Genomic DNA, 23,094 nt, shown 5'->3' with positions numbered 1-23,094 from the left:
CCAATTACTTTTGAGATGCTGAAATGAGGGGCGTTTGTATAAAAATAGCTACAATTCCTACATGATTATTTTTGTTCAGACCCTTGAATTTAACCTTAAAGTCTGCCCTTCAATTCTGTTGTAGTTGTTTTATTTCAAATCCAATGTGGGGGCACGCAGAGCCCAAATCATGAAGTCTGTGTCACCGTCCAAATATTTCTCGGCCTGACTGTATCTGTAGAAGAATTATTTAATTTTGAGAAATATCACTCCAGACGTTTTCAGAACCTGTAGATTTTAAAGTATAATACGCTCTGAAATATTTATTTATTTGTCTCCTATATATTTAATTTGGGGGAATATATGTTTTTCCATGGTCGAATTTATACGGAAACTTAACATTTCGAAGACCGTTTGAAAATCCGACGCGGTGACGTCAGAGCCCGAGTCCATCAACCCGGAAGAGAGGACGGCCGGTTGGTGTGCTTATTGTTTACATTTACCGCAGCTCGTCAGGATGAATCCCTCGACCGTCAACTCCAACAACTCCGTCTCGACGACAAAAAGTAAGAGTCTCTCTAGCCCCTAATGTGTCTTATTTGTGCTGGAACCGGAAAGTCAGACAGCTAGCTAGCAAGGCTAAAGTATAGCAGCTCGCTGCTATTGCGGCTAGTTGTTGGCTGCTAACGCTACTAGCCGGGCTGTAAAAGAACCAAGTCCAGTTTAATTCACGGCTGTTGAACGCGGTTTAATTCTCTCCCGCAGTTTGTCGTTATTGTGTGAGCTATACGAAGACACATAGGCCACAAAAGGCACAAATAGGCGTAAGCTCGCTGGCTAACTTGTTACCCGTTGCCTCATATGAATCATTAGCTTGCTGTGTTGATAAACGAGCCACCGGTCGATGCTATGCTGCAGTCCCTATTAGTCATACTACCGCGTTGAGATAATGCGTTTATAAGTTTATATTCGTTTTATGTTGATTCTTGGAAATATGATAATTGAACCATAGCAACAGTAAGAACCAATTTGGTCGTCTTTAACCTGAAAGTTATTTAGCTGTAACTAATGATTCCAAGCACAAGACATGTAGTATTGTATTGGTCATCGATGCTAGCCCAAGGTTCTGTAGTTTAAGGTGGCTTGCTGGAAGTTTTATCACTTTTCATATTTTCTATATTATACTGCGACTAATCTACGATATGTGTTGTTTTGGATGGAGCAGGTTCTTTCTATTCCTTTTTTGCTGTCAATTGTTAGGGTGCGACTCAGGTCACCGCCCTAAAGTCACTGAGGTCTTTGCAATGTTAATGTTAAGAATAGACAAAATAAACAAGGATGTTATAATTACACAGACACACCGTGTACGGCCTGTGCCTGTGCATCCTGGCTGCACGCAATTGGACACCAGCCTCCAGTTGCAATCGTAAACTTCCTCTTACATAACTTAACTCGCTCCGGGTTTTTTTTTTCTTCTCACTGTTTCTAGCGAGAAATGAGACATAACGTTGAATCCCGGCTTTTATTTATTTATTTTATTTTTATCCCTAACAGTCTGCGCAATCCGTTTGCAGAACTGTGGCATCGCTTGGGTTTGCCGCGTGACCGCAGCGGCTGAGTCAGGGTCAGCTGTCACTCTCGCTTGCTCTTTGCATTGATATCAACATGTGAAACTAAACAAACATCTAAGCCCTGATAATCTTGGTTGGGCAAGTAGTATAATAGCACTACTTGAAGAGTTTCCTGCCATACTCGTTATTATTATTATCATCATTATTTTTTTTATTATGAATTCTAATCTGTTCAGTTTGCACGGCTGTGGGTTTTCTGACTGAACTCGGTGATGTCTTCGCAGGGAAACGGGAGGCAGAGCGCTCTGTCAACTGGACAGTCGAGGAAACTCAGGTGCTCCTCTGTGCCTGGAGCGATGAACGCATTCAAAAGAGCCTGGCGGAGAACCTCCGTAACCGTCACGTCTTCAAGCACCTCTCGTCCCGCATGAGCGAGATGGGCTTCTCCCGAAGTCCACACCAGTGCCGCCTCCGCGTTAAGACACTGAAGGCTAACTACGTGAGGGCTAAGCTGCAGCGGAGCGTGGACAGCGCCCAACTGTGCACCTTCAAGTACTTCGAGGAGATGGACGCCGTGCTGGGGAGGAGGTCGGCAGGGGAGGAGGGGGAGCCGTACCTCATTTCCACGGACAGGGTGGCGAGTCACGGCCTGAGCTCCATCGATTTGCCGGGTTTGAACTCGGACGCGTCGCTCGGGGATCATCATTTCGGCCCCCTGGTGCTGAACGGCAGACACGTTCGCTCCTCCGAGGAGAAGGGTGGCCGACAGCCGTGGCAGGTGGACTCCGAGGTAGAGCTCGGAGGCTGAGGCTCTGAAACATAAGAGCTTTGTTTCTAATCTTCAGGAAATTATCCAAAAAACAAAAACTAGCAAGAAATGAGCCAAAATCCACGTGTGTTTTTGTGTTTTTGCAGCCATACTCAGAGGTGAAGCTGGAGAACAGAGAGGACTCCACTGACGAGTTTGAGTTTAGTGACACGGGGTTCCCGCCGGCGCCCCGGGACAGACGCCATGACGCTCATCTGGAGTCATCCGTCCATCCTCAATGCCCTGGTGTGTAACATATTTATTATCCTCGAAGGGTGTGGATAATGCTCCCGTCGGGGATTTTTATCCACCGCTATCACATATTTATCAGAATTTGATCAATATCTGACCAGTTTGTAAGTCTTTATAAGTGAAACATATTTTAGAAACTACTCCCATTTTGTTGTAGCCGGTTAGTTTAATCTCTGAAGTTCTTTGTAATTTCCGTATCTCAGGCTCCCCGGTGGAAAACAGCCTCAGCACTCCGTCCCCGCACGTCCTCCCGCCGCCCGCCGCCCCGCCACCTCCTCTCCCCGAACCCCGGCCCCCGCCCCTCGCCCCTCACACCGCGCCCGCTGACCCGCCCCACCTAGAGCCGGTCCTGCGTCACCTGTCGCAGTGCTTCCAGCAGCTGGTGTCAGAGAGCCGCAGCCTGCTGGTGCAGCTGGAGGCCCAGAGGCAGGACCAGGCCCGCTGGCACCAGGAGCTGCTCGCCCAGTGGCTGCACCGCGAAGAGCGGCGGCAGAGGGAGGCGGCCGAGCGGGAAGAGCGGCGGGAGAAAGCGCGCATGGAGCACGAAATCCGGGTACTGGAGCTCCTCATGAGTCTGGCCAGGGAGCGGGGGTGTCACTGTGGCGGCGAGCGGACCGAACCACGCGTGACACTGTACCCAGACAAATAATCCAGGATTCCGGGGTAATGGAACATCAGCTGCCCGGGATTCATGCCAAGATTTTATTTCAAAGGACCTCCGGGTGAGGTGCACATCAAGCAATGTGAAGATGTCTAGAGCTCACCCAGAAGTCAGCGACAATGTCCCACATGGACATCAAGAGACCAGAATGGCAGCAGGTCTCTTGATGTGCATTTCACTTCCATCATCATTCAGTCAAACAGCAAGACCCACTCACTGATTGCAACTTGATTAACTAGGAAAGTCAGAGGATATTTGGTGAAAAGGTTTCCAAAACATCTACTGGAAAAAAACAAGGAAAATTTTCTTAAAATTCACAATGAGCAAAATTCAGTAGGAAAATATCTCTCATGTTCGGAATAAATTAGCTGGAAATGAGGCACAAAACAAGACAGAAGAATTCAGCCGTGAAGTTGGAAATGATTATAATTGAAGTGGCAACGACGTGGACCGGAGAAGAATTGAACCTCAGAAGTTTGAAAAAGGAATCTAAGATAATAATTGATCAAAATGTACAAGAAATCAAACCTAAAGTAAACCTGGATTGAGGCCTGAGATCCATTCAATCTCCAAAGAAGCTGGACAAAAATAATCCCAAGAGATTTTTCACATCGCCTTCTTGCGAGCAACCTGGCCTGATAAACATCTGGCTTGCCGCGACAAACGGGGTACAGATTTATCAGACTTGCAAGGTCATGGTGTTCTCCACCTGGCACTTCAAGTAAAACAAATATATATTTATGTATATATAATAAGTAATGGAAAAAGAACCAAATAGAAGAAGAGGAACTCAGGTCAGGACCAAAGAATGGAGCCACTGGTAGCGGCCAGAACCGAAACAGCAACGGTTTGACAGCTTGATTCCGTCCCAGGGAGGGGAATCCCTCTGACATGGAGCACACTGGACTCATAGCTTGTGATGTGTTTTATAGATAAATTAAAATATTCACTGATTCCAACCAGTTCCAAGGCTTTGCTTGTGTGTGTGTTTCTTTTTGATTATTACATTTTAAAAAATACAAATTTTGCAATTCCAGCTATTTCATATTCAGGAAGTCAGAAGAGCACAACAGTCAAATTAAAAGAAATATAAGAAAAACTACATTAAATCTGTAAGAAAGTACATGAAAAAAAGGTTTGTTTTGAAAAATAACATTTTACAGCTGCAATCATAAAAGGAGAATAAAAAGCATCAAATTCAAATGGTATAAAGCCTCACATTGTCAATAAGTGAAGATTATTATCTGCACAGCATTCAAAAGAGGAAGCTGGTAGTTAAAAAATGTAAAATCAAGGATTAAATTAACATTTCTGTTTAAAAATGTGAACTTTTAGAACAAAAAGTCAAGTTTTTGTCATGTTGAGAACATGGATGTTGGCTAGCTACCTTAGTGTGGCAGTAAATGGGGAATTCTTTTTCCAAAATACCCTTGAAATCATTTTTTTGTTTTATTTAAATCAGTAACCAAAAATATTTTGAGGATTTTTTTTTATTTGTAGCAATAGAGTATGAATGATTTCCTGTGTTGTTAAGTTTTCTGTGACAAGAAGTGGAACGTTGACTTCACGTCATGGAATTAACGTCAAATTCCACTTGTTTTTTTTAAATGACTTTTTTCTTCCTCTTTTCATCAGTTTCTCTCAAACCGCAGACCCGAGAGTTGATAGATGCATTTTTCACTTGTTACAAGGCCGTTTCCAAGAATTTCACAAAGAAGTGACAAACTGAATAGCATTCAGGTTCTGGGGAAATATTCAGGAAATGAAAGTGATGTGTTGAAGAAAAAAAAAGGAAAATCCCTCGTAGGATCCACCCCCCTTTCTTTTCAGTGGAAAACCCTTGAATTTCCCCGTCAGGTGTCGTGGAGCGTAAGGTGATGTCCACGCTCTGCGACCAGACATCAGATGGATTAGGGGCGTTAATCCCAGATTACATCATAGCCCCGAAGGATGATGAGATTTGGTTGACTTGCTGTTATTTTACCACTGCTTATTATTCTGACAGACAGATCACATATTATGTCAAATTACGGAAGAAACACTGATAATTCTCCAGATTTTCTCCAAATACAAGAAAAAAAATCACTCTCAAATAAAAAATAACATCTAAAGAAAGGCAAGAATTCTTGTTGAAATCTTCTTGTCCATGACAAGAATCTTTCGACAAGAATTCACCATGACCTGGATGACTGAGAGGTATTTCCACAGACGAAGGCAAGTATTCACATTCTAATCCGGTGGAATTTTGCAAGACTTTAAAATTGAAAGCAAGAAGTCCTGTAAAATATTAAGTGATCACTTTAAAATGCTAACAAAAATAAATAAAAATAATCTAAAATTCCTGCTCCCTCCAACCCCCCCCATTAGAAAATAAAAATTGCTAATGACACATTTATAAAATGTATTTAATAAAAATGATTTGACCTCTCTTTAAAATCTTCAAAATGGAATCAAGTTTAAAAACAGCAAAAAAACAAACAAACAAACAAAAAAAACAACAACCCTGCAACTCACAGATTAAACAAGAATGCTAATTCGAGTTTAGACAAAATATTTTTTTTGGCAAGTTTCTGTGAGTGTGTGCCAAGGTTGGGTCACTCGGACACACACACACACACACACACACACACACACACACACACACACACACACATATACACGCACACACATTGTAAAACAAACCCAGACTCAAAACCTACCTGTTCCAACCTGCCTACTCTCCATATCTGTCTTTCATTTTCTATTTCTACAGAAAATGTTCACATTTTGTAACAATTAAAGCCACATGCTCTTACATTATGATAATAATAATAATAGATAATAATATGTTCACATTCTACACTGTACAGAGATGTACATATACACAAAATATTTAAAAGAAAATAAAAGTGAAAATATGGCAAAAATAAAAAATAACATCGACAGAGTGGTTAGTGCTCAGTGGAAGAGGCCACTTTAAATAGACGTATCTTGAGTTGTGATTATAATCTGTTCACTGCATTTTATCCATTGCTGTTTCATGTGTGTTGTTTTTATTCACTACAAAAAGTGTCCTTGAGTTTTCACAAAAGCGCCTATGAAAAAAGTGTGTCGATAAAATTATTCAATTTATTTGTTATGTATTAATTCATTCTAATTCTTAAAATAAAATAAAATAAAATAAAATAAAATAAAAAAAAAAAAAAGAAAAAGACTCTTGAAATGTAAAAATGATTAAAACCGGATGACGAAAACCCCGGGAAAATGAACGGATTATAGATCAGTTGGTGTGTTTTAATAGTAAAAGAGGGGACGATGTACAGCTGTCAATTAATTAGACTCAAAAATCATTGAGCAAATTAACAAATCATTCAATTTCCCGACAAATCAACCTGATTAAACTAAACAGATGAAATTAACTACATATAACTAAAATGAGTAATGCGTGACTTTTTTTTTTTTTTTTCATCTATTTATTTTCATTCGGGCCGTCAAAGTGCGGGGGAGTCGAAGCGGCTGTAAAGGGAGAGATGAAGGCAGGAGGCGGGGAATCCGAGGGAGGGGATTGGCCGAGGCGCTCTACTCTGATTGGACACCTCGCCCCCCTTTCCCGTACAAGCCCCGCCCACCTGAAAATACTACCGCGCCGCGCCCCCCTCGCCTCAGAACGCTAGCGGACTTCGGCCGTAACCTAACGTCGTCGCGGACACAGCATCCGGACCCTCCTGTTCATTCATGCGGCTTCTCGAACCGCCGGAGCCGCCAGCGGACCGCGGAACCTCTCGGGACTTCTATAAGTTTTAGAAGAAGAGGAGGTAGTTGAAAGAAGAAACGGCGGTTATTTCTTTCCTCTCCGGGATCAGAAGACACGACCGGGGGGCTCGCGCGTGGGTTCCCTCGCGTGCAGGTGAGCGTGCGGTCTCAACTGATGGAGATTCTCGGAGATTCTCGCGATGCTATTTGCGCACCTTGTTTGTTTGTTTGTTTGTTTGTTTGTTTTTTATTTTCAGTTAAACGCCGGTACTCTGTTTATTTTGATAATTATTTATTTGATCAATAAATCACGTGATCATTTCACTAATAACACGTCGTTTATTAACCAAGTTTTTTTTATTTATTTATTTTTATTTTAGCAGGGACTCTTACCGGAACCCCGAAACTAACGAACGTCAGTTTAACGTGGCAGCTTCAGGACGCCGTTGTATTTTTAGATGTCGCGAAGACGTCAGATTCATGTCAGGCGGTGTTATGTAATTTTATCTAACGTCAAGTCGACTTCCAACAATTAAAATTTTTAACATTGAGGAGATATTTCCGATGGAAATGTGTTTTTAACATCAGTTTGCGTTTAAAAAAAAAAATTCATATAAACAAAAACCCCCCAATGGAGCTGAATTTTACTTCTTTTTTGGAAGCCGCCCCCTGATTTGTCGGAAATCCCCAGACACCCTTGCTTATTTTGTTTTCGTTTTCTTTCCCTTCCATCGAACCCCTCCTCCCCCTGCAGGTATCCCTTCATGTTTTGTGTTTGGTTTCTTTAAATCAGTCCTGGCTATTTTTAACCCCCCACCCACCTTCTGGCTAAGAGGATTCCCCCCACCACCATGTTAATCCGGTTACTCCTCTCAGGGACTCCCGTCATCTCCTTCGCTTTCTTCTTCTATTCTATCCTTTCCTTGAATTTACGGGTGATTTGATGAAATCGGGGTGCATTCGAGGTCAAGGGTTTTTTGTAGTGATAGCGCATGCCTGTGTGTGTCTGCGTGTATGTTGGAGGGAGTTTTTTGTTGAGTTTCATCCCGAAACTCAAAGACATTTGAGGTTTTTCCCCAGAAGCCGATGAACTTGGAGTTTGATCATAGTTTGTCATTCAGGTCAAGATGTCAATCGAACGGCATTGGACATCAAAGCAAAAAGAACTATAGAGATCATAGTGTTCGAATCCTTTCATTGGCTGGCCATTGTGAAGACCTCGTGTTTTGATCAAAGTTTATATCAAACCAGACAGCAGCATCCACACAGCGTCTGTAGATACAAACTGATTGAATCTTCGGTCCATCGTCACCTAAGAGACACTGACACCTGGTTGCCACAGACACCCACAGTGTCCCCTTATTCCATCTGTTGGTTTCGGGGATAGTTTCCAGAATGGGCGATAGTGGCTATTGTTGTTGACGCTTGGCGTTGGCCAAGCCAACTTCATGCATAGAGGATATTGCCATTAAAATGTGCTAACGGTGTCTAAAGTTGTTTTTTTTTTTTTTGTCATTGACAAGTAGCACTTTGAGCTAACTTCTAGACAGACTCCGAAATTGCGACTTGTATCCAACAGTAGTGGTTTTTCACCTGATCTGAAAACCATGTTCAGATTGGCGAGTTCTTGAAACGACTTTCGGACAATTAATTTTTTACTTGTATTTGTAGCTTGTCACTGTCTTGTCCTTACTGGTGCTGCTAAACAATTTCTCAAGCACGGGATCATTAAAGTACATCTTGTCTCATCATCTCAAATATGTCAGAGAGTCAGCGGGGGAAATGGCCGACAAATCGATTTTGATTCTTCTAGAGACGTTGCATCATGTGACAACATATCTGGCGTGTTTTTCCTATAAATGCTGTTAATTTGGTCTATTTTTAGTTTCTGCGATGTTTTGAGTATCATAGACTAGCGGAGAGGATTGGCTTGGGCACACGCACACGCACACACACACACACACACACACACACACACACACACACACACTACCGCTCACCTGCTGAGCAGCGACTCCACTGTCTCTCACCCTCATTTCCTGTGGCGACGGACGAGTGAGATTCCTCCAGCCTTTCAAACTGTTTGTCCAGGAGGGGGAGGATGAGGGTGGGCCGTTGATTTACTGCGGGACCATGTGTCCTCCTCCTTTTCAGCTGAATCAAACCTTCTTCTTCCGTCTCTTGCTTTTTTTTTTTTTTTTTTATTGCATCACAAATCTCTGCTCCGCCTGCTTTGACTCCTCCAATGTTTGTTTGTTTTTTTGTTGTTTTTTTCCCCGGGGTTGCCATAGAGCTGGGGAAGAAATGAGTTGGAAGATATGATACAAAATATAATGGAGAAAAATAATATATAAAATTAAGAGTACAATGTGGAAAAAAAATGAGATAAATGAATAAACTGATATTTTGAATAAATAAAAAGCTATATAAAAAGAATGAAATAGAACACAAATGATAAAATCAAGAGCAAAATATTCAAGAATTTGGAGGATTTTTTTTGGCATCTCTCAGTCATTCTCTTCCAATTTCTTCTTAAATTCTTGTTTATTTGACAGAGAATTTAATTAGCTATAAGTTTCAGAAGATTGTATCTGGAAATGTCTCAATGTTATAATTATTTTCAAGGAATTAATCCGTTTATTTTCCCATAGTGATTGAAATGGGAACTTTCAGTGTTTCTTTTCTTTCAGTGATGTCTTTAGGAATTACCCCAAAGATAAAACAGAAATAACAAAAATGTTCTCAAATCCGTCAAAATGACATCCTTTTTTTGTCCTATGGTCATACCCATACCTATCCTCCCATGTGTGAACAGTAGAAAAAGTCACAACCTTGAGCTGTGACACTGCACAATGCGCTGCAAAGGAGTAACGGAGTTGTGCGTCTCAAAATAAATCACGTGAGTTGAATTGTTAAGCCTTCCAGTGAATCTTTGTCTTCCGCCACCCTGCTGACACCGCCCACAAAAAAAATGACTAAGGTGTTTTGTTAGTATTTTTTTTGTTTGTATTAGTATTTCTTTATAGCATTTCTTCCATAAAAGAACCCAATTATTAACTTTGTATTATAATAAACATTATAGTTTTAATTATCTTAATAATCTATTTATTTCAATTTTCTTGTCCTTTTTGCTGTAAACTCTCACTCATTCTTGAAATTCCCCTTCAACTTTTTAAATTTATTTTTCATTTTATCTGTCAGGATATATTTTTTATATTGATATTTAATTTTATTAATTTCTCTGCTAATTGTCTGCTGCTGATTTTTCAAAGGCATTTCCACTGCTGCTATACCGTACATTTCCTGTACCAGCACCTTATTTTGATAGTCACAGGAAGTTGCTGGTGATAAATTTGTCAATGCCAAAAAAAGAAACAATTAGTTTTTGGTTTTAACAAAAAAAAAAAAGAGGTTAATATATTTTTTTAACAGTAAAACACAACTCCAGTGTTAAAATTCTCACACATTGGAGACAGATGGCTTCACATGCGCGTGCACACATGCACACACAAACACACTCACACGCACACAAAGACACACCCACACACACTGAGCCTATAATTAAAACCATCCATCCAACATCAACACCCCCGTCCCCCGAAACAGGGGGGAGGCGAGCTGTGGCATTTTGTTTGTTTACCTTCAGCTGCCGCCCGCAACCTGCCAACACCCCCTCAGAACCCCCAGACCCCCAACCTCCCTTCCATCCCTTCTACTCCCCCAGTAACGTCACATGGCACCTGGAGGCCAAATGTAAATCATGAGTCTCATGTGTCGCCGCTTGTAAACATCTTTGTTTTTGGGATTATGTTGCAGCTGCTGTGCGTGCGCACCAGTGTGTGAGTGTGTGTGTGTGTGTGTGTGTGTGTGTGTGTGTGTGTGTGTGTGTGTGTGTGTGTGTGTGTGTGTGTGTGTGTGTGTGTGTGTGTGTGTGTGTGTGTGAAGACAGGCTCTGCTGGTTTTACACTCTGATCCAATTACAATGAAAAACCTCAGTGATATCAAGGCTACTGGAGTAATTTTGAGTGTGTGTGTTTATTTTTGCGTAAGTGTGTATTTGCCGTGTGGGTGCTAGAACTCAGTTGAGTCATCGACGTCAGGGCACTGTGGTCATGACCCCAAGGAAGTGTTTGTAGATATATTATTATAGTTATAAAATTTATCAATTATTGTTTTTTACCTTTTTTTCCCCATTCAGCCACCCAGGGATGTGATTAGTGCTGATTTTTTATTTGTTATTTTTTACTAAATTTTCAACAAGTTTCAAATATTTTTTACAGTCTTTTTTGTAATAATTAAAGTCACAACAAAACTGGGGTTGTCTGTCCTTCAAAAAAAATAGAATTTCATTCATTTATTTTTTTACCTTTTTTGCAAATTTTATTTTTTTATCATTTTTGGTTACATTTATTTTATTTGATTTTTATTTTACTCATTTTAGCTTTTTAATTTTGATTTTGTTGATATTCCATGCCATTATTTTAGATTATTTTTAATCAATTTTCATTTCAGTTTAAAAAAATAATTTTATAACTATTTTTTTTTCCGGTTTATTTCCCGCCCTGTACTTTTTATCCGGGGTCACAGCCGAACCACAGCAGTCTGACCCCAACACACACACAGTCTCACACACACACACACACACACACACACACATACACACATACACCCCTGCAGGCAGAGAGGAAAGAGGTCCCAGCTGGGAACTGAGAAGGACTGCGGTTCTCAGCCCAGAATCACCTGCTGCTGGTGGAACAACGGGGCTCTGTCTCTGCTCTCGGAGAAAAAAAAACCCAAATAAGACGACACCGGGGAAAAACACGAGACTTTTACGGCAAATGTCCTGCTCTCTATTTATTGTGAAATCTGTTCACGCTGATTTTTATGTTTGGTCCTCATGTGGAGTAAACCACATGCAGTGTCATTTATTTTTAATTTACCAACATACCACTATTTTTCTCAGTCTGGAAGAAGAAATCAATATTATTGATTTTATATCAATAATATAATTATTTCATGTATAATTATGGGTGAAAAATGCAGCGAACACCACGGCTGGATCCCTGGTGGATACCTGAAAAGAATTTTCCAGCATTAAAATAACACTTTTCACTTTTACATTTTCTTTAAATAAAGTATATAATAATGGTTTATATTTCCCTTTTATTTGTGGTACCCCCTGATTTTATTCTCAAACACAAAAAACTTCCTTCTCCCCTTCCTCCGTCCACAAGCTCCGCCCCCCCCTCGCCCCCTCTTTGTCATAGAATTGACCTCGCCGTCTGGCTGAATAATGGCCGCCGTGAGCGTGCGTGCACGTGCACGTGGCCAGACGTGTGGTTTTTGTATTCCCCGGAGGTCCCCCAGTGTGTGACCATCGATGGTCTGATCACATGATCCATGTTTAAACATTTGGTTGCTTGTTTCAATTTAAATTTTCCTCCATTTATTTTGATAAACAAAACAATCCTGCCCTTCTCAGGGGGAAGCAGTACAAACCGTGTATTTTTACACTCCAGCTGTGTGACGCAACTGGAAAACCACTGTCTGTCTGTGTGTGTGTGCAGGTGCTTCCTCTTATCCATCTCTGCTTGAGGCTCCCTGACTTGGCAGGCGTCACATTATCGGGTTGGAGGATGTCGGGGGTGGCAGGGGCATTAGGGGTAGGTGGGGTATCGGTGCAGGGATGGGGGTAGTTGCCCCTCCAACCTCCCTGTTTACCCCCACAGTGGGGGGAAAAGCCCCTTTGTTTTTGCCTGCGATAGGCCTGATGGGGTCTTCAGCGGTATTCAGCAAGTGTCAAGGTCAAAGGTCAGGAGGCTGTGAGTGTTTGATTTTTTTTTTTTTTTTAAAGCTACATTTGAGGGCTCAGCCCACTTGAGTAACTTTTTTAAAAACATTTTAATCAATTGCTTTGTATTATTTATTGATGGAATATCATAATCAAATAAAATCCTTCTCTTATTTCATATTTGCATTTTTTTATACATTTTTTTTGGCACCTCAAATAAATAATTTCACTTTGGTTTTTTTGGTCAGCTACCCTTAAAGGTTTTGGTGTTTTTATGGCAGGTTTTATGATAACTATTTTTCTATTCCTACCTAGGTCATGCTTATATATTTTTTGTAAAGGTAGTTTCATGATAGTTTTCTAAGAAGTAAACAAAATTGTTTCGTCACTTCCTCTACCACATACACATTTCCTTACGCACACACAGTTTCATAACGTCCTTCTGGCTCTGCAGTTTGTGTTTTTGCTCTTCTTTTCTCCAACTTTAATTTATATGTTTTGTCCGTTGTCTGTGTCGACATTCTGTTCTGAAAGAGCCCATTGTTGCACCGAGGTTTTCTGTCTCCACAGAACCACAGGTCATTTTGTTTATCTATTTATTTTTTGATAGTGAAAGGTCGTGGTGCCTCGCTGTGGTTTTTCTCGGTAGTGGGGGCTCAGGTGGACTGAACCCCCCTGCCTGTTGATCATTGGTGCTTTCTAGCATCGGGGGAGGTTGTTTCTTCCAAAAGTTGGAGTGGGATTCATTGACATTCAAGAAAGTTTCTGTGAAATTTTCCCAAATGATCACTGAATTTTTTTGTTTTACCTTTGGCAATTTTTTGTATTTTTATCAGTTTTTTTGATTGATATGTCTTGCCAATTTTTACTCAATTAATTTTTAGTTAATTCTTTTGTGTTTTTTTTCCTATCTTTAAAGTTATTTCCTACAATTTTTTGGTAGGTTTATGTGATATATCAGCAATTTCTTTTTGTTTTATTTTTGGTATTTTTTTGTACTTCTGTACTCTGTTTTTTCCTTTTTTTCAGTAAAGTCTTACCAATTTTTTACTCTTCTTTTCCGGTAATTGTTTTGTGCCTTTTCTTTAGAGTTTTAAGCTTCTCTTTAAGGCAAATTTTCTTGGAGATCATATTGTCGGCTGGTAGTTTTTCTTCTTTTTTTTTTGACTTTCTTTGCAGATTCCAGCTGTGTTGTGGGAATTTCTAGTAGATTTTTCAGATATTAGTCAGATATTATTATTAATAATCAGGTCATTTGTAGCAGATTTTTATTTTTTGCTACTTTGCACTTTTCTTTTTTTGTTCTATCTAGTTTCCTTTAATGTTCAGGTTATATTTTTGCTAATTCAACATTTTTTATTTTTTTTATTTTGCGGTAACAGACCCAGAAAAACCTTTTCTTTTTTTCTAGACCAACAGACATACAGACAGACATTAAATGATCCGTCTCCTTTTTGTGTTTTAAAATAAGAAAACAAAGCAACTCCCCCTTTTTTTTTTCATTTTACATCCAAATGATCCAGCAGCCAAAACCCAGAGGCCTGAACTCAGACATTGAGAATGTAGAGGAGGAGGAAGAGCCTCCACTCCTCCTTCCCAGTTTGTGTCTGCCGCTCATTCCAGATAGATTTGACCCCCAGACTGACCGTCTCCTCCTCTTCCTCCTCTGTGCCGCAGGACAACATGCCCCAGACTCCGCCCCTGGCGGGCCAGCTGGGCGGCTACAAGAACCTGTTCCAGAGCAAGGAGGAGGATTTCCCGGGTCTCTATTACCATGACAACAACCTCGTATCAGGATCCCTGGAGGCCCTGGTTCACCACCTGGTCCCCACCGTGGACTACTACCCCGACGTCAGTACCGACATCTTTTATTGCTTATTTATTTCAGGTGGAGGCCTACAGATCAAGGGGTACTCAAAAAGTTTCCAAAAAGTATTATTTTCCAAATTATCTTCTTACTTTGTTTTTTGGCTGATTTATTGCAAATTTTCAGGTGGATGTCAGTAGATTCTCCTAACCTTTTATTTTTGTAGATGATTTTTTTCTTTATTTGTTTTTTGGGCGCGTTCCAAGGATTTCTACAGATTTTTTTAATTTAATCATTGGTCTTTTAATTAATTTATTTCTGATTTTTAAGGTTTATAGACTTGCAGATCTCATCTTTTTTGACACATTTTATATCAATTCCTTTCTTTTCAAGGGAGTTTCTCCATTATTTTGTGTATGTATCGAGATAGTAATGTCATTTCCTGGTATTTTTTCAGCTACATTTTTGCAAATTTTCAAGTGAATACTCCAGATTTTTTAATTCATTATTTTAAATTAATTGCTGATTTTGTAAAACTTTTTATAAACGTGCCTAGGTATTTTTCTTGATAATTTATTTTATCTTACCAGATGAATTATTTTAATCATTTGGTGATTTCTCTCTAAATTAAGTAATTTCAGGAAAAAAAAAGGTGGCCTCCCTTCTCTTTGCTTTCGCTAACCTGATGCATCTTGTGTTTTTGTTCTTCTGTCCTACTGCAGACAACGTACATCTTCACCTTCATCCTCAGCTCGCGACTCTTTATCCACCCCTCAGAACTCATGTCTAGAGTTTGCCAGCTGTGCGTGGAGACGCAGCGACTCAGCGAGCCACAGGCCGACAAGGTGCTAACGCCGGGTGTCTTTCCCAGTCTGGTTATATTCCCGCGCTTGATGATTTTCTAGCTAATTTAAACCGAATTTCCACCAGTTTGCTCTTCAGATCATTTCCAAAAAGAAATTGGGGGCTAATAATTTTGGTCTTTCTGTTAATCCCTGAAAGACGAGCTGGTTAACAGTTACAATAGGCTACCATTCATTGTGCTAAGCTAACGTCGGCAAAGTACTTGTAGATGCAAAGTCACATTTTTATATTCATGTTTTTTTTTTTGTCCCTCCTTTCAGCTGCGACTCAGGAAAATCACCCCCAAGGTTCTGCAGCTGCTGAGCGAGTGGACGGAAACCTTCCCCTACGACTTCAGGGACGAGAGGATGATGAGGAGCCTGAAGGAGCTCACACACCGGCTGGCCAGCGGCGATGAGGTCTGTTTGCCTTTCTGACACTTTTTGGCATTTATAAGGAATTAGAATATGAAATAACTACTTGAGAAACTGCATGGGAAAATTTCAGAGGATTTATTTTCAATCTAAATTATTTTTTCTGAATATCTTGTTTATAAATATACAATTCCTTTTTTTTTTTATTTCGGGCAGTTTTTGGCAAAATTTTGATTCATCTCTGTATTTTAATTTCTACTCTGGTGGAACGACATTGGCATGTTTTTTTTTTCCCAAAAATTGGGAGATCAGTTTATCACAACACTACTTGATATACAAACACAAACACACACACACACACACACACACACACACACACACACACACACACACACATGTGTTTATAAATGGAAATGACCAACATATTGTCCAACTCTGAGGACAAGGAAGTGAATTATCGGATCTGTCAAAGGGTTTATTGATCTGTTTCTGCAGCGGCGGGCTTCCCCCGCCTTGGGGTGGGGTCTCTCTGGGAAACAAAAGAAGTGTGCATGAGTGTCTAATGCTCGGACATAGGGACTATACTTTCCTTTCCTGACTGTTAGTCATCCAGTCCTGAAACTATTATTATCAAAGATTGGCTTGAAGTGACCTGAAAGGAAGAATCCAATTGGGGGTAAAATGATTCAAATTTAGTGGGAAATGTCAAAATTTGGAAATTTCTTTAAACTTAAAAAAAAATCCCAGCAAAAAAAATGGTCTAAAACAAAAAAAAAAACACGATACAAAATAGATAATCTCCTAAAGATATTCTGGGATTAGGACGAAGTAAAAACATATTGAATTTTATTTGGGAAAGTAACAATTGACTTGAATTTAGCAGGAAAACCTCTTGAAAGACATTGGAAAATCACCCAGGAAGGCAATTGAAATTATTCAAATATGGCTGAAAATGTTTAGAAAATTTTGAAATAACTTAAAAAATTACCCCCCAAAAAATAGACCAAAACAATAAGAAATAATAGGCTAATCTCATAAATTAACAAATAAGCAGGAAAAAAAAGAGCAAAATATGCAACAAAAATAGGAAAGAATGAGAAAAAAGGGCAAAGGCCTGCCTTCCAGACCCTGAGCCATCTTTAACACAGGTGTCACATGACTTGATACCACGACCACAAGTATTGATCCTCATTTAATCTACCAGTCAATACTTCTGTCACACAACGCCCACGCACACCCACGCACACACACACTCATTTAGCCTGCAGTGACAGCACTTAAGCAACCACCAAATCATTAATGAAAGTGACAAACCATTAGAAAAAAGCACATTTGTTGTAGAGATACATTTAAATAACCAAAATAATAAATTAATAAAAAGTAAAAATATTTTTTCTTTCAATAAGTGAGAAAAATACAGAGGGGGAAAAAAACTCCTGTCACATGTAAAGTAATTTTAATACAAACGCACACATATGGACACACATGTGCACACACGTACACAAACATACACTTGTCTCCTGGTTCTGCTACTGCAGCAAAAACACACCCCTCCTCAGATATCTGTGATCGTTACGATCGATTCCGCCGACAGGAAGTAATTTAACGGGCGGCTGCCTGCCGCGTCGCTCGGGCGACTCTTCCCTTGGCGACTCCTACCTCGGCCCATTTAACAAAATGACAACAGACACACATCAAGCACGTGCCTGTGCTTTGCTAGTGTGTCCAAACACCCCTGGGGTTGATGCTTTTTGTGTGTGTGCGCGTGTGTGTCAGAATGTCATTCGGCCACTTTATGTAATCTTCATCATTTTTCATGTCTGTGTCTCAACCTTTTCCCCATTTTCTTGTTGTGATAATGATAATTATCATTGATTAATTGGACACACTTTCCAGATGATGGTCATTTCTTTGAATTTTAAGAACTGCCAAACCAGTTCCGCTTTTCTCTTCGAAATGCAAAAATTCCAATATTGTCTGAGAAGACAATTAAGAGCTCGGGGAACTTCTTCACTGGGGACCTGAGGGACGCTGCATCTTGTAGTCAACCAGTGAGGTTTTCAGCACGTGACTTTCTTCCAAGGACTGCCCAGGAAATTCAAGGCATGAATGTGCCAACATGGAATCCTGTCGCAGCTGCTCTGGTCTTTTCTGGTTTGTGAAGTTCCGCTTTCCACTGTGGAGACCTTTGGACGTAAGGTAAACCACTTAATGCGCAGGTGGCTGGGCGTCCCACCGAGTCTCAGCAGCATCACCCTTTACGGGCAGACTAGCACGCTGCAGCTCCCGTTGAGCAGTCTATGGAAGCGTTTAATGTGACTGGAGCCAGAGATATCCTGGTCTACCAAAACTCATCTGATACCAAGGTCTCTTCAGCTGGGGAAAGATCAGAACAGGCAAGGAATGGCGTGCTCAACAGAGTTCCTGGTCAAGTCACTGTATGACCCAGCTGGGTCGCCTAGAAGAGAGTGTGTGAACATAAGACCCGAAACACCCAATGACGCAACTGACGATGTGTCCAGGTGGCACCGCGAGGTGTACAATATGACTAAGAGCATTTTTATTTTATTTTTTCAGATTTTCTGATATTATCAGCTATTATAGATAATATTATTCAATTGAATTTTCATTTTTTCCTAACATTATTGGCTATCATTGCCTACCATCATTTATTTTTATTTGCCTTATTTGTCCCTCCCTTCAATATCAGTTTAGGTGAGAACTTTTGATTCTGGGCCGAATCGTGATTAAATTCGGGTGGGGTTCAGATGTCAGCAGTGAAATTAAATTGCAATCATTTTTGACTCTTTCAAAAAATAACTTCAGTTAAAACCTCTGATTGTCCTCGATGGGCCGAGAGTTCCAACTTTTATATTTCCTTCGCAAACTCCTTTTTTTTTTTCAATTCTTCTCCTCTGACCTCGGCTGTGGGAAAGCCAGCCATTCACTCACTCGACTCTTGACCTTTCTCCAAGGAGAAGAAGCTCTTTTAACAGATAAATCAGGAACACTGTGTTCTGTCCTGACATGCACACACACAGACTCATGATGAACCCAGCGTGACCAGGAATAATGTACGAGGGAAAAGGACACCCTCGGGATCAATGAGAATATGTGATATTACTACTTATTACCCTGTTATTAAGTTCACCTATTGGACCGTCTCATTAGTTTAGGTCACCATGTGGCAAGTTTTGAGCAATTAGACATCAATTTTTTTTCTTTCCTGCCAAATGCCTATCAACCTGGGTTTAAAAGTACGCAAAGACATGAACCCTGTAACTGAAAATGTTCAAATGAAATTAAAAAATTAATTCAAAGCTCGGACAAAAAACTACAAACAAACCAGAAATAAGCTGGAAAACAAAATAAAACTTATGTAACTTAATCGGTAAATTTTGGCAGAATTTTTTTTTGTGAAAAATATATTGAAAAAAAAAAATAGAAAAATCTTTTTAATTTTTGAGTAAAACGCGGACAAACTGTAAAAATGAAAAAATAGGGATGAAATAAAACTGTCCTTCGGAACCTCAGGGGTTTGGAGGCGAGGTCGGAGGAAGTGGTTTTGCTGACAGAAGCAGAGGATTCCATCCCATCACCTCCATCTCGTTCTCCCAAAAAGAAAAAGAAAACCAACCCGATGTTTTGGAAACACTGGCAGAGACCCGGCAGGTTCTCTGGGCTTCGGACTTGCAGTGTTTTTCACAGCGTGGACCGCAGCCGGTCGGCGGCAGCAGTGGCAAGTCCAGAATAGATGCTCCCAACATCTGGCCGTAGTGGCTTCCAGACCACAATCCAAACATCCCGGGACCTTTAATCTGTAATCTGGTCGTCAGACTGTCATTATGGACGCGGCTGGATATAACGGGAGGGAAAATCTGGGTCCGACCTCAGCCTGCGGTCCGATACCCCCCCACCCCCGCCCCCACCCTTGCAAAATGTGCAGCTTTTATTTTGCTCCTGGTGTTTTTTTTTTTTTTTAAAGGTCTGCTTTCGCCTCGGTGAGATTTCGGCCAGTCGTCCTTCAGCTCCCATGTCTCGTCTCGACACCCACACGTTTGTGATGAGCCAGACATCAAAAAAAGGAAGAGCGGCGAAGAATTACCTGAAAACAAAGGCGTAAATGACAAAAAAAAAGGATATAAAATGTAGAAATTGGGACGCATGTACCTGGGATCTTTGTACAAATGTCGAAAAAGATTAGCAATCAATCTTCAACACAATGCAGAGTTTTGGAAGAAAAACGACAAAAATGTCAGCCAGTTAGATATAAACTTCATTAGCATGATCGTGCTAACATGCTAACGGCACACATGCCCACGCCATCAGGTGTCCCTCCACGGGAAGGAAACCCCCTACGTCTTGGCGGGGGTTTGTGTCGAGGCTTCACCCGACCACTGCCAACCACACACACACACACACACACACACACACGCCGCCCCCCGTCGGCCATTTGTAATGGCAGTAGGTTGCAGCACCAAACGTGAGCCAAAATGTCAGCCATGCTGCTTCACTCCACGACGCGCAGCTATATTTATCCGACCTCAGTTGCCGTGAGGACAGAAACGTCGGCAGATGGTGGTATAGAGGGGGTTTTTTGTTTGTTTGTTTTTGTTTTTTTTTCAGCTTACCAGGCCACTACACAACCCCTCACGGTCACTTTTAAGATATAGATTTAAAAAGTTTTGGGCGGGAAAAATAAGCTAAAATAAATAGCACTTAAAAATCGAGAAAGTTTGGAGGAACTGCGAAAAGCTGAATGGGTGCAGCGAGTTCTACCGCCAGCTACAAACATCCGACCGGGTTCCCGGCCGAAGAACTTCGGTCCGCTGTCTTGTTTTCATTTTTCCTCCCGTTCCCACAAACACACCCCTGAAAGTCCAGCCAGTTTCCCCGCCACAAAAAAAAAAAAATTTTTCTTCTCCCTGTTCTCAATCTTAGCAAGCCCCCCCCCCCCCCAGCAGTTTATTGGCCGTGTGCATGTGTGTGTGCGTGTGTGTCTTATGGGTGGGGGGTGTCATTCATTCCTCAAAACCACCAGGGAGGGAAGTTTTGCAAGATTTGGTTTCCAGGGTGCGACTAAATATTCTGTCTGCTGACAGAACACACACACACACACATTCACACAAAGTCCTCACACTCGACACTCCTGTTGAGTCCTCATGTGCACCGACAGTCATTTCTCACGGGTCTGCTAGGGGGAAAAAAAAAGATTATGTAATTGCATTATTACAATTTAATAACACATGTTATTATATGTAACACATGTCTTCGTGTTGATTTTGTTGGAAACTTTCCAAATTTCCCTCCCCATCACCAGTACATGCATGTGTTGGTGGAGTGTCTCACACACACATGCACGTTGGCGCGCACATGCACACACAACTGAAGTCTGTTGCAGCCAAAACAAAACACACTTCTTCCATTTAAAGACCGTGTTATGCAACAAGTGTGTCAGCGCAGGGACGGTTATCTAATCCTGGCCTGGTTTCGAGTCCCACCAACTCCATCATACACATGCACGCAAGCACGCACACACGCAAACACACACACACACACACACACACACACACACACACACACACACACACACACATATGCAAACACTTGAAGCCAGCAGAAGCCAGACTCCCTGCAGGAAGGAGGCTGTTCAATGTTAAGTGATTGCTGCTGACCACACACACACACACACACACACACACACACACACCACCTGAGTCGGCATCATCTTACACAGAATCTGCTGACGCCGAATGAAGTGTGTGTGTGTGGGTCACACCGTCGGCTTGGGGGAAAAAAAGAAACGCCGGGCGTCGTTCCATCGACTACTCCACCCGGTCAGCTTTCAGCAAATACAGTCTGTTTCAGCTGCGCTAATTTAACTAGTTAGCGAAGGATGCTAATCGTTCCCGGAAGTCACCTGCAGCCACCTGAAACGGTGTCCTCCTATTGGTCCGGCAGGTGTACAGGAAGGCGGTGGGCCAGATGAGCCAGGGTCTGATCCGCAGGCTGACGGTGCTCAGCCAGTACGAGGAGGCGCTGGTCAGGATCAACGCCACGGCGGCGGAACGGCGCGCGGCGCTCAAGGCCAAACCCCAGGCGGCCATCCAGAGGGACGTGCTGTCCATCTGCAACGACCCCTTCACCGTCGCCCAGCAGCTCACCCACATTGAGCTGGTAAGACCTCCTGCACGTGCGCGCCGAAGTTCACGTTGATGTTAAGAAGGTTCCGGCAATGAGTTCTCAAGGTTCTTTTTGCAGACTTGAAGCATTTTGCCATGATTTTCAAAGTTCTTGTGATAGTTTTTATCATTTTTTTGTGATGTTTAGAAGAATCTTTTTACAGTTTAGAAGGTTCTTGTGGCAGATTTTAGGGATTTCTTCATGGTTTCCAACATTTTTGTGATGTTTGGAAGGTTCTCGTGATTTGCAGATCTCAGGAATGTTCTATATTAAAGTTCTTGCGGGGCCTTGATGAGTTGTTTGACGGTTGTTGTTGCAGATTTGAAGAATTTCACCATCATTTTCCAAGTTCTTGTGATAGGTTAAGAAGGTTTTGTGATGTCTTGAGGAATCTCCAAATTTTTGTTGCATATTTGAAGGATTCCGTTGTGAACGTCAAAAGTTCCTGTGACAGTTTTGATGGTTCTCGTAATGTTTTGAAGAATCTTACTGGTTAGAAGGTTCTTGCTGAAGATTTAAAAGGTTTCCCTATTGTTTCCAATGTTCTTGTGATGATTTTGAAGGTTCTTGTTGCAGATTTTAGGGATGTAGCAATGATTTTCAAAGTTCTAGTGATGTTTTGAAGGGTTTGTTGACGTCTTAAGGACTCTTTTGATGGTGCTCAAGATTCTCTTTGCAGATTTGAGGAATTTTTCCGTGATTTTTAAGTTCTTGTAATGCTTTAAAGGTTCTTGTAATATCTTGAAGAATGTTTTGACGGTTCTCGCTGCAGTTTTAAAAGATGTCGCTATGATTTCAAAGGAATTGTCATGTTTAGAAGATTCTTCTTGCAGATTTTTGGAATTTCACCATGATTTTCAAAGTTCTCGCAATGTGTAGAAGATTCTTTTGATGTCTTAAAGAACCTTTTAATTTTTTTTTGAAGATATTACCATGATTTTAAAGTTGGCGAGGAAGGTTCCTGTGATAACTTGAAGAATCTTAACAATTTTGAAGGTTCTTGTTCCAGTTTTGAAGGGTTTACCCATGATTTTAAAGTTCTTGTGATGTCTTGAAGAACCTTAAGTGGTTTTGAAGGTTCTTGCTGCAAATT

The 23,094-nt window shown here is 41.1% G+C and overlaps 2 protein-coding genes across 2 annotated transcripts in view; both read left to right on the top strand.

The window, feature by feature from the left end:
• Positions 1-412: 412 nt before the first annotated feature.
• LOC147221540 (uncharacterized) lies at positions 413-4,234 on the top strand. Its single transcript, XM_086169452.1, has 4 exons — positions 413-545; positions 1,835-2,340; positions 2,466-2,604; positions 2,814-4,234. Exons 1-4 carry the CDS (start codon positions 497-499, stop codon positions 3,257-3,259), a joined length of 1,140 nt encoding a protein of 379 aa, XP_086025578.1. The 5' UTR covers positions 413-496; the 3' UTR covers positions 3,260-4,234.
• A 2,696-nt stretch (positions 4,235-6,930) lies between these two features.
• Positions 6,931-23,094, top strand: part of rasgef1ba (RasGEF domain family, member 1Ba) — a 29,342-nt gene continuing 13,178 nt past the window's right edge. Inside the window, exons 1-5 of the mRNA XM_086169170.1 lie at positions 6,931-7,157; positions 14,472-14,645; positions 15,324-15,446; positions 15,726-15,863; positions 21,780-21,995. Of these exons, the coding sequence (XP_086025296.1) occupies positions 14,478-14,645; positions 15,324-15,446; positions 15,726-15,863; positions 21,780-21,995 (645 nt within the window). The 5' untranslated portion in view covers positions 6,931-7,157; positions 14,472-14,477. The remainder of the gene's footprint in view (positions 7,158-14,471; positions 14,646-15,323; positions 15,447-15,725; positions 15,864-21,779; positions 21,996-23,094) is intronic.

Source organism: Fistularia commersonii, chromosome 22 (genome assembly GCF_037954325.1).
Source record: "Fistularia commersonii isolate RoL2024-O1a breed Wild chromosome 22, RoL_Fcom_v1.0, whole genome shotgun sequence".
In the NCBI taxonomy this organism is placed as follows: domain Eukaryota; kingdom Metazoa; phylum Chordata; class Actinopteri; order Syngnathiformes; family Fistulariidae; genus Fistularia; species Fistularia commersonii.
The sequence above is the reverse complement of the archived record's forward strand: the minus strand, read 5'-3'. Positions and strand labels throughout refer to the sequence as shown.

Bases quoted from the DNA above. Each gene is read 5' to 3' on its own strand.
- LOC147221540 (XM_086169452.1), top strand. From the start codon at position 497: ATGAATCCCTCGACCGTCAACTCCAACAACTCCGTCTCGACGACAAAA. The intron at 546-1,834 runs GTAAGAGTCTCT...ATGTCTTCGCAG, and splicing joins CTCCGTCTCGACGACAAAAA to GGAAACGGGAGGCAGAGCGC. The intron at 2,341-2,465 runs GTAGAGCTCGGA...GTGTTTTTGCAG, and splicing joins CGTGGCAGGTGGACTCCGAG to CCATACTCAGAGGTGAAGCT.